Source organism: Maniola hyperantus, chromosome 21, assembly GCF_902806685.2.
Source record: "Maniola hyperantus chromosome 21, iAphHyp1.2, whole genome shotgun sequence".
Taxonomy (NCBI): domain Eukaryota; kingdom Metazoa; phylum Arthropoda; class Insecta; order Lepidoptera; family Nymphalidae; genus Maniola; species Maniola hyperantus.
In genome coordinates this window covers 9,372,603-9,383,997 of record NC_048556.1, presented here as the reverse complement: position 1 = coordinate 9,383,997, position 11,395 = coordinate 9,372,603, and the positions used below count along the sequence as shown (strand labels likewise).

Below are 11,395 nucleotides of genomic sequence, written 5' to 3'. Positions count from 1 at the left end.
AGTATAGCCAATTTATAACATAATATAGGGCCATTTTCGGCTGCCGCACCAACCCGTGTTTTCGTGATTCCTTTCGTCAAAGGTTGCCTGGAAGAGATCGCGTTAGCGATAAGGCCGCCTTTGCATGCTAGAGTTATTAGATTAAGATCCGTGTATGTTTTTCCAATGTTTACTTTGTGTTGTGTGCAATAAAGTATAAAAAAATAAAAAAAATAAAGTACCTATAAAATAGACATAAATTGATCATGAGTACGAGCGCAGCGAGCAAAGATTTTGTTATTTATAGTGCTAATTTTCTACTGAATTTTGGGAATCAAAATGTAATATTTGAATACTTACTCGGCTACTCGCATATCGATAAAGTGCGATAGTTTTTTTTAAATATTGTCCAAAAGGGGGCATTTCAGCGCCCCTCTGTGCCTTTGCCAGTCGCTGTAGCCGCACCTACATTTCAAACGTTCTAGGGCGTTGCCTAATTCGGCACTGGCCATCTATGTATCATCATTTGCCCGATCCGATCACCGCGACCGTATCCGTATCGCCGACGCGTTTCATAATCACATAATATTTTGTGAACGATACAGATACGATTTAACCGAAAGCCGGCACAGAACTTTACGATTTTACGTATCAAGGTTGACATTGACATGGCAATTATTTACGGCTGATTTCTGCAATTTGTGTTGCTAGTGAATACACTCAAAGTTGTAGGTACAATGATACCATTATTATTGACCGCTTGAACTTGGTTCCCTTAAGTGATAAGTGATGATATGGAAACTAAAATTACATCAATTATTCATTTAGGTATTCAGCTGATCACGAGGTACCGAGTTCGAGTCCCGTGTTGGACCGAATTGGGTTTTTTTGTCAAGAAATTCTCAGTGGATTCTCGGGAAGTTGAAAGTGTTACACCCCCGTCTCGTAGATAGCAAAAAAGCTATGGTGCTCCTGATCTCTCTCCGGTCGTGTTGGGTTGCTGTCCCAAACACAAGTGCACTCTCTTTTCGCTTACATAGTTCGATGGCTATGAGAGTCACAGTATAACAGTAGTTCTGGCCCCTAGACAGAGCCTTTGATGTGATTGTGTCATCAACTAATAGACGTCCACAGCTGGGTTTCAATTCCCGCGGACTTGCGCACGCCACCTGAATCTAGACAGAGTTAAAACGACACAGCTATATCTCTCGCATAAATCTGTCTCGTTTTAACTCAATCTTAAGTCTGAGCAAAGTCAAAGGGCGCTCTATAGATCTCAGCCTAAGTGCTCCCTGCGACCCGCTTGATTTAACAATGCTCCCTACCCAGTACCAGTACCCATTACCACTGTTCGCGTTTTTTTTTTTTTTTTTTCATTTATTAGGATCACCAACAGCTAATCATCTGTAATCAAACACAAAATTAAAAATACAAAAGTTCATAGATAAAATGACGAGCTAATGAAAGTGTTCGGGTTATACTATGTTTGTCCCTCTCCCTCGTAGCTTTAGTTTTAAGTTTGCGTAATAATTATCACCACTATATCTTACAAATCTAACACCATACCAGACCATCAATACGAGTAATTTATTACCTATTTTGAATAAATCATTTGACTTTGACTTTGACTTTGATGTAATTGTGAACCTATGATTCTATGATGAGGTTTACACATACTTACTACCAGGATAACAAGTACATTGGCCTTCAAACGTGCAACATAAACAAAATAATTATAACGTTAGCAAGATTATATAGCCTTTTTTGCTGTGTCACGTCTATTTGAGTTATATGTTATCTTCTTTGCCGTATCACGCTGTTTGAGATAACAATACTACTGATAATATTAAAAAACCGACCAAGTGCGAGTCAGGCTCGCGCAACGAGGGTCCCGTACTACAGTCGTATTTTTTCGACATTTTGCAAAATAATTCAAAAACTATGATGCATGTACAAATAAATAAAAATCTGTTTTAGAATGCACAAATGAAGCCCTTTCATATGATATCCCACTTGATTTACTTCGAAAATTGAAAATACTAATTGTTAGTTCATGACCACAATTTAATTTTTTTTGTGTGATGTATGTTGTAACTGAGTATTTAAAGAACGACCTCGATGTGGAAAGGGAAAGGAGAGCAAAAGCAGTTCGATGTAATATACAGGGTGTAATTGGAATGCTAGTAAAAACTAAGACATGTAATACTAATAAAGGATACTACTAATGATTACTATTATGATACCACAAATAGGCAAAAAAAACTTGTATTTTTAATAGTTGCAATTTATTGCAAATAAAACATCTGACGTTGCGTAGATAGGTGCGGCGGGGTCAATGCCGCGTCGTAGGTGGGTCAGTGACGCCGAGTTTTGCACGCTATACATTACGGGTTTTAAAAATACTAAATCGCTAAAACTACAAGTATAAGTTAAATGGTTATTGGTATTGGATTGTGTGTAGGTAGTATAATAAATTAATAATAGCGTTAAGATTTTGCTAGCGTTCTAATTATTACATTCTGTATATTGGCTCGCAGGTTCGCACGGTTTATTATTTGTACTACGGAACCCTAATAATCGTAATATGATAGCTTAAACTTACCATTATTTTATTTAGAATTCTGTGCTCGAGACCTCACAGAGTCAAGCGAAACTTTAAAGATAAGAAAAACAATAAAAGAAAACTTTCAGACAGTAATTGTCCTTTCATTCTTTGTAACAGAGAGTTGCCGTTGTTAGAGCAGAGTGAACTAGAGTGAGTGAGCTCTCTATTGGATCCTGAATCAGCATCTGTCAAAATATTAGATATTTGATCACAAGGGGTGACGTAAATCGAAGAGTTTTAAATATTAAAACTCTTTGCCATGACGGCCCATGTCACATACCTAGTCGTTTGATAGCCTTTATTTGATGCCTGCCAGTGTAGGTTATTTAAAATAGAATATTAGCCATTGACTTACATTCCACTTTCCTCTCCAATTAACCGTGAAGCTTGTGCTAGGAGTAGGTACGACTATGTTAAGATTGTTTTCACAAAAGAAGACCTACTTAATTGTTCCTAAGACAGTTTCCCTGTAAAAATCGGCTATAGTTTTGGATTTCTCCATACTTCCCATTTAAAAAAAAACACGCTGTATAGTCATTCAAATCAAATCAAGTAGTTTATTCAAAATAGCTAATAAATTACACTTTTTGAAAGTAAGTTGTTGCATTTGTAAAATGATACCTATTATAGTGGTGATAATTTTTACGCGAACTTAAAAATTAAAGCTACGAGGGTTCCAAATGCGCTCAGGTCTGAGAAGAGCCCACAACAAAGCCAGGTATTCTTTTTATTATCACCACTTTACAAGATCACTTTAACTTATTAAAAAATTTCGATACCTTATAATATCTTCGGACGACATGATGACAACTCGTTCCATTAAGAAACTTACTAATGTTTGTAACTTAAATGAACATTTATAAATTAAGATGACAACTCAAGTTGCCGGAAGTTTCAAGTTTATGAAGCGAGAAACTCGTATTTAATTTAGCGTTCCCGAGATGACAATTCGCTACAACTTCGAAATGTAGTTAGCGAGTTTATTTTCGCAATTTCTATTCCCCCGTTTCAACTTATAAGTACCTTTTATTCTTTGGCTTTTTTATTTTTTGATTTTAACTAATATTGCGTTGTTGTTGTATTAAAAAATACATCATACATCAAGTCGTATGGAGCTGGAACAAAGCAGTAAGAGACCGCAAAGTGTGGAAATACCTTCAAGTAACCTGCGTCCAGCAATGGACGTCATTGGACAAAGATGACGATTGCGATGTATGATCAAGACACACGTTAGTGTCCAATCCGGTAGTAGAATTTTGAAAACCATAGCAGCATAGTACGACGTCCAAAGTTAATAATTTGACGTTGTAAGTGTATTTTACCGGAACGTGAAGTTCCAGCGAAAAGAACAAGAAAGGTAGTTCCGTACTGCCCATGAGAGCTCAAACTTCATCGCTCGCGACATAGCAGTATGCTTAGTATAAGATTTCACGTCTCACCAAACGTTGCTAGAATTCGAGTCGAAACACAATACCATCAAAGTAAAATGGACCTAAAGAGCCATGAATTGAAGTCAAAAATTCAATACCACTGATTTTAATTTCGCAACGTTTCATTTCAACGCTGGCTGTAGATGTGTAGTCAAACTTGAGCTATAAAACAGTTTACTATAACGTGGAAGTGTTTCGATACTCAAATACTATCAACGTTGGTGTAACATAAAATCTCGTAGTAAGCGTACAGTCCCGTTGTGATACATGCAACTAAGTCGAAATATCGATAAATTAAAATCATCAAATTAATAATTTTGGTATCGTTATCTATACGTTATACGTTAGATCTTATACGTTATCTACACGTTAGTGTATCCACCAAATTCTTATAGACAAAAATTCTAATAAAGAACGGCGACGCACTGACATTATATGTATTTTTTTTATTTTTTTTATTTGACTAACCAACAACATTTACACATACACAAGTATTTACATACAAAAGGATTTATAACTAAAGGACACATAGCATAAACATTAACAACTGGCTAGTACAAAAGATTTAGGTACAATGATGTTATGACTTTAAAAGGCAGTAAAGTAAAGCAAAATGTAATAAGGAATTAGCACGTTAAATCGGTTAAGTCTCATTACAAACTGATTAATTAGCTCCCTTTCGTAGGGAGATAATGACGTTACGACGAAAGCAGGTTGTCGTAGAATTAAAAATATTTAGCTGTCGATCTTTCTGATGAAGCGTATTAAATTGATGACAAATGCGATTGAGGAAAGAGTGCGTCGCAAAAACAGTGCGGCAGGGCTTAGTTGGAAATACGTTGTAAGTGCGAGTTGCTCGTTTTGGGATTTTACAATTTAGACCTATTTTTGACAAAAGTGTGGTATCCGTTTGATTGTTGATAATTTTATGCAGTAGGATTGTATCAAGTAGCATACGGCGCAAGCATAGAGAATCGAGTTTAAAATATTTTAACTTGTCTTCATAAGAGGAATTGACAAGCTTTCTATTGAATTTAAAGAGAAGTCTTCGTAAGAAACGTCTTTGCACGGATTCAACGGCGTCGGCATACGTTTTCTGGTAAGGGGACCAAACTGGGGCACCATATTCTAGGATACTGCGAATAAGACTTTTATAAAGATGCATTATTTGCACCTAAATATGTAGTCCCGATTGCAATGTTTTCTTGCAAGCTTATAAAAGTTATTAAAAAAAACCTTAACCTTGTTAAAAACGAATCTGGGTTTTGTAATCGAGGTCATGGGTAAATCAATCAACTAGGTACCTAACTGAGTATAAAATATTCAGAAATAAATTGAAATAGTAAGTATTATTCGTCACACGTAATATAAAATTAGTCGAATTACATCACTTTACACTTCGTATTTGTTTTTTACCTAACACCGTATCACTAAGTTAGAACCATTTCCTTGCTATTTATGTTGTAGATACAATCAATTATTAGCAAACTTTTAGCAAAAAACTACGAAGTATATAAATAGTCAGTGCTTATTATGAAATTTTTTGTAATTTAAATATATTGATATGTCTTATTGTATGATGAGAAATAATTAAAAAAAAATCACATTGTCATTATAATCTTTTTATTGTTTTTTTGTGTCGTTTATCTTCAATTGTTACAAACTATTTATAGAATAATTATGGTACCTATTATAAAAACACGACACACGTAGGTACTTTATTTTAATAAGTATATGAACTAATTAACTTTTTCTTTTCTTTTCATAAATAAAATACTGTGTATGAATTTAAGAACATATTTTGAAACTAAAACAATGACGACTGTACCTAAAATTAGATCGATGTAAAGCTTTTGGTACCAGGGGACCATGAGCGCTGGAGAGCGGAGGTGTATCGCTCCTCTTGTCTTCACAACATGTTCTACCCAATGAACTAGTTCCTTGGCCGGTGGCACAGGTCTGTCGTGGTATATCTGAGACAATTCCGCTATCCTCGTCGTGTATCTAGAATAAAAGCTTGGGGTTATACAAGGTTGCCTATTGTCACCGTTCCATTTGAGTATTATAATATCGACTATCGCAACGCTGATCCACTACTGAGCACAAATCTTCTCTCAGAAAGAAAAGGGTTTAGAGTTTAAACCCTATCGTCTGAACTTTAGACAATAGTCCCATAGTTCCCCTGACCATGTGCGATATGACAAAATTATGGATGTATTTGACTATTCAAACATTTCAATAAGAAATATTGTAAGCCGATGACCGCTTGAGGCTTCCGTCCACATTATAAATGAAACCTGTGTGCAAAATTTCAGGTTTCTAGGTCCAAAAAAGCTTTGGCTGGACGTTGATGAGTCAGTCAGTCAGTCAAGCTTTTTTGTCATATTTAGTAACGTATTTCATTTAGTTACAGTTAAAAATTAAAGTACTTACTTTGGATTATTAAGTATTTCTCCTATAGCTATCTCGAGATCTGAAGCTATCGTATAAGACAAATCAACTCTCAGAGCGAAGCCCTTTTTGACAGCTCTCGCTACGTTTACAAATTGATCACCAAAAACTGGTATTCCTATTATTGGTACTCCAAAGTGCACTGTTTCTGTAGTTGAGAGAAGACCACCGTGTGTGATAAACAGGATACAGTTTTTATGTGCTGTAAATAATGTTAAAGGCATAATCTCACAGTTTTACATAGATATAGATACAGAAGTAGTAAAGGAGTTTTTGGTTGTCACTGCGCAGAAGATAGTTTACTCTGTTGATGAGGCATCAGTGTGCATCATACTTAGTTAGCGGCCATGTCTCGGATCCATAATATTATGTCATATAATTATAATGAAACTATTCATACTTACAACCACTATCTGGACACTTGTCCGCCTAAGTAGCCCAGATCAAAAAACTATTTTTATAAATTAGAACCCATATTTACCTAAAATGCTTTGCTGTGGAGCCCACTGAACAATATGAACATTGCTAGGGCTGTTAGGTAGTTGTTCTTCGAATTTCCATATGACCGTCTGTTTAAGTTTGCCAAACATTTTCAACAGTTCTTTCTTGACATCATCTGGGAAATTTTTACTTCTTAAAGTTGAACCCATACTAAAGTAAATCACGCCATGCTTGGCAATATCCATAAGTTGTTGCAGATCCTTGAAATATAAAAATACAATATTTAATTTAGTGCTAAACTTTTATGAATCATTTCACCGCGGTTAAAAGCCTCATCTGGTGACAGAAGGGCTGACTCATTTTTTGCGCAAAGAATCACCTCTGGCTGTCTAGTGCGGTAATGCAGCCAGTATTCTTGGTACCACCCCACGTGGGCAACATTTATACAGTAATTAGATAAGGCTAGCTTTAAGTTTTATTGTAACATTTTTAATAACCATAAAAAATATATCTATTTAATTTTTAAATAAGTTTCATTAAATTCATCGAATAGAAACAACGTATAAAATTACCTTAGGTAAAGGCTTTACGTTAGATTTAATATGATATCCTCCTATATAAATAACGTTAGGTGGTAATTTTGCAGCGGTACTCATAGATAAATGTGAGTTGCTCAAAATCAAAGACGCATTATACCTTAATATTTCAAAAGGTGGCACAGAATTATGTCTGTCACGGATAACCGGTACAAACAAATTATTGTATATACTATGTTCAAGGCCAGATATCCAACTGCAAAAAAACATTGTAGCAAAAACATTGTGTTAAAATTGATCTATGGTAAATTGGATCCAATTATGCCCTAATATACCAACCCACACATTGACATAAAGTTAGTTAATAAACTTAAAATATTGGGAAATACTAAATAATTACATAAACACGCTAAGAATGTATCAAAACTCAAATCAAAAAGCATAATTACATTTGGATCATGCGTAGGCAAAAGTCTGACTTTAATAAACGTATATTTTCGCCATCGTACTCCTAGATATAGAATATTAGATTAGCGTACTGCAAGACGTGTTGGGCGAGTTTCCATCCTTATGTCATCATTCCTCATAGGCAAAGGTCCGTTTACAATCCGGGCATCTTTCGAACAAGAGTGAATAGGCATCTTCTAGGTAAATGAGTCTTCTCCTAGATATCATATCACTGCCTCTTAGGCCACTTTATCACTTTCAATCAGGTATGATTGTGGTTAAGCGTGTGCCTAAAGTGAACAAAAAAACGTAATTTTTCGAAATCAATGCAATGTGACTTGCACTTCGTACATTTTGGCATAACTGGATCCAATTATTATTTGAAGTCTTGTTGAATTATGGATATAGTGCATAACTTCGTAAGCTCCTGCGATAGTGGAGCGGTGAAGGAGGGGTTATAGTTTCCACAAGTTGAAGAATTACTGAGCTTTCGTGTTGCGTCATCACAACCTTCTCGCACTGCAGCTCCACTATCGCAGGATCCTCCTCTGTTATGCGTTATGCCTATACAGTGGGGCTAATTCCGTTGTACACAATCTCTAGACTAAACTAAAATGACACGTCTAAATCTATTGTTATCTCTTTCATAATGTCGCTTGCAGAAAAAGGTAGCACTAGATTTATACTTGTCAATTTAGTTTAGTTTAGAGATTTTGTACAAGAGAATCGGCCACATTATACATACAAAATTTTTATGAGCCTTTCCGTAATTTGATAGTACAATTCAGTGACTCGTTGCTTGAACGTCAAAGGAGGGACGTAATCAGATGATAAACTGGCCGTATACGCAGGGTTAGGTAACTCATCTACTAGTTGCAATATCCCCCAATGAGGTTCTACTGACGAGAACCAAATTAAAGGACAGTTAAAAATTCCCGCAAATCTGCAAAATAAAAACACCATGTTATGTAATTAAATAGCTTATGCCCGCAACTTCGTTCGCGTGGACTATACAAATTTCAAACCCCTTTAGGGGTTGAATTATTAAAAATCCTTTCTTAACGGATGTCTACGACACAACTTATAATATAAGTGATGATTTCCTTCTTCTTTTTGCAGTAATTAGTTTCACAGAGGAGCTGTGTAGGACTCTTATAGTCTCTGTAACTTGACTGTTGACGATTGATTGTGATCACCATTCTATCAGTCCATATCAAGATGTTATCTTATCCAGGTGTAGCTACTATAAAGTAAAGTATATGTACATATTAGTGAATTATGTTGCCTTGAAGAAATAAATAGTTTATCAATCTTTAATGAACGATTTTTCTTAAATAATTATTCTTTTAATGAGAATGAACCATAAAAACGATTTTTTAAAGATGCAAATATAAAGTTACCCAGCATAGACCTCATTGAGCATCCATTCCGAAATCACAGCATCAAACTTTTGAGTTCTATCAGCGATTAACTTTTGTACATTTGGGTTCTGTATTGTAGCTTTGCTAATATCCATCATCATTGATATCATATAAACAATAGAATTGATCTTATTTGTGTTATCAATAACTGTTGTTATGTTAAAAGTTTCATCTAAAATATATTAATCTGTATTATATTATCATCTGCAGTTCATGCACATTTTATAGATTTTTATTTTTCTGTATATTGAATGACTTGACAGATTGACAGCAGTTGACAGAGTTGACATCATATATAGGAACCAGGCTTGCCAGGATTTATTACTAAATTAAATGTCATACCTGTAGGAAGATGCTTGATGTTTTCACTAACATCAATAATAGTAACTTGTGATGGTAATTTTTCTGGGACAAATGTTGTTATATAAGTTACCTGAAAATGAACAAGTAAATTACCACAAAAACCGTTAGTTTATAAAACTTTATTTATAAAACGCGCTGCCTGTGCATTTCCTGTTATTATTAGGAAGAATAGGGGCTCTAAGATAGAACCCTGGCGTACACCAGATCGCACATAATAAGGTTTAAACTCATATATATGCCATATCGAATGAATTGCTAGAGCTGTAGACCATACTATATGACCAACAGAGGGGGCCCTAGGGAACTATGAGAGTCAGGGACTACAGAGTAGAGAATACTCACACCGTGGTTGCATCTCGAGGTCTATATCAACAGCGCGAGGTAGCAGAGGTGAAGGGAACTATGAGAGTCCATGGAATAGAGAGTGCTCACCCAGTGGTTGCATCTCGATGTGAACAGTGTCAGGTAGAGCTACAATGTAACGACCTGTGAATCGCTTACCGCAGAATCATTCATCATTTACCTCGTGCCCAGCATTAACTAGACAGTCAACCAGTGCATCTCCCAATATTGCATGGCTTTTGATTGGTATCGGACTTACAACCAGATATCTGTAGGCATTTACTTCATATAGTGAAGCTAGAATTAGCACCACGCACTGTATCTTCTTCAACATTTTCTGCAACAGGAAAACTTTATAGAATTCATTCTGAATTTCTCATTGATTATATTTGATATTAAGTTATACGATTATCTTTAATGCGCACTAAATCTGTATATTTACAAGTATAACTTTATTATTCGTTTTTGTTTCAGTATAAAATATCTACCTACTCTTTATTTAAATATTTATTACATGACATAACATTAACACAATCACACACGTTATGCACTATTATTATTTATTATCATTTCTTATGGTATTATTATCTGTTATATTTTATTGGAAATGATAGTGAAAAGCAAAACGATAAGCTCAATCTTTTGATTAGGTTCAGATAAAAACGCTTTTGTATGCGCATCCACTTGATGCGGATCCAATTGCGGGTGATGCAATATTATTTTTGGTGTCAAGCATCTACTACACCCTTGAACTTCGGATCCCTCAATTCTGATGCTGCAAAGTACTGAACTCCTAAGCCGTGGAGATTCGGGAGAATTTCTGATGGTGAATTGATACTTAAGCAACGGCTTCATGATTACTCTCTAAGTCCGAACTTCTCAAACCTGATGATGCATGGTACAGCACTCCTAAACTGTAGAGATTCAGGAACTGTTCTTGGTAAAATAATATTGTAAATGCCGAGCAAAAACTTTGTTTTTGAATTACAAGTCCCAACTCTTCAATCCTGATGCTACAACGTGCTGAACTCCTAAGCCGTGTGGATTTGGAAAGTTTTGCTGTTGAATTGATATTTTAGGTACCAAGCATTGACTACATACACAAAAAAGCTTAAAAAACCGACTTCCAAAACGTAGTGGTTTTGCGACCATAATAAAAAAAAACTAGAAATCAAAGCTCGCCCGACTTCAACATACATTCACGCAAAGTATCAAGTAAAGTGAGCAAATTCAAAAAGTTTTAAAAACCTAAGAGATTTTTAAAAACCTAAACCCACACCGATGAAGTTGCGGCCATCAGCTATGTAGTAGGTATATTATTGTAGTTTTGTAAATAATTATACTCATTACAATAAAGGTTTAATGCCCTGACCTCATTTT

The 11,395-nt window shown here is 35.3% G+C and overlaps 1 protein-coding gene across 2 annotated transcripts; it reads right to left on the bottom strand.

Moving 5' to 3' along the window:
- Positions 1-5,658: 5,658 nt before the first annotated feature.
- On the bottom strand, positions 5,659-10,605 carry LOC117992486 (UDP-glucosyltransferase 2-like). Of its 2 annotated transcripts, none has more exons than XM_069505834.1 (9): positions 10,508-10,605; positions 10,197-10,352; positions 9,653-9,743; positions 9,290-9,482; positions 8,635-8,832; positions 7,479-7,698; positions 6,947-7,166; positions 6,448-6,667; positions 5,659-6,018 (listed from the first exon to the last, which is right to left on the bottom strand). In XM_069505834.1, exons 2-9 carry the CDS (start codon positions 10,347-10,349, stop codon positions 5,754-5,756), a joined length of 1,560 nt encoding a protein of 519 aa, XP_069361935.1. In that variant the 5' UTR covers positions 10,350-10,352; positions 10,508-10,605; the 3' UTR covers positions 5,659-5,753. The 2 variants fall into 2 exon arrangements, with proteins under 2 accessions (XP_069361935.1, XP_034836076.2); XM_034980185.2 differs by having other exon boundaries at positions 10,504-10,556.
- Between the last annotated feature and the right edge of the window lie 790 nt (positions 10,606-11,395).

Bases quoted from the DNA above. Each gene is read 5' to 3' on its own strand.
- LOC117992486 (XM_069505834.1), bottom strand. From the start codon at position 10,349: ATGTTGAAGAAGATACAGTGCGTGGTGCTAATTCTAGCTTCACTATAT. The intron at 6,668-6,946 runs GTAAATATGGGT...CATTATTTACAG, and splicing joins TCCACAGCAAAGCATTTTAG to CACATAAAAACTGTATCCTG. The intron at 6,019-6,447 runs GTAAGTACTTTA...CTTTTATTCTAG, and splicing joins GAAATACTTAATAATCCAAA to ATACACGACGAGGATAGCGG.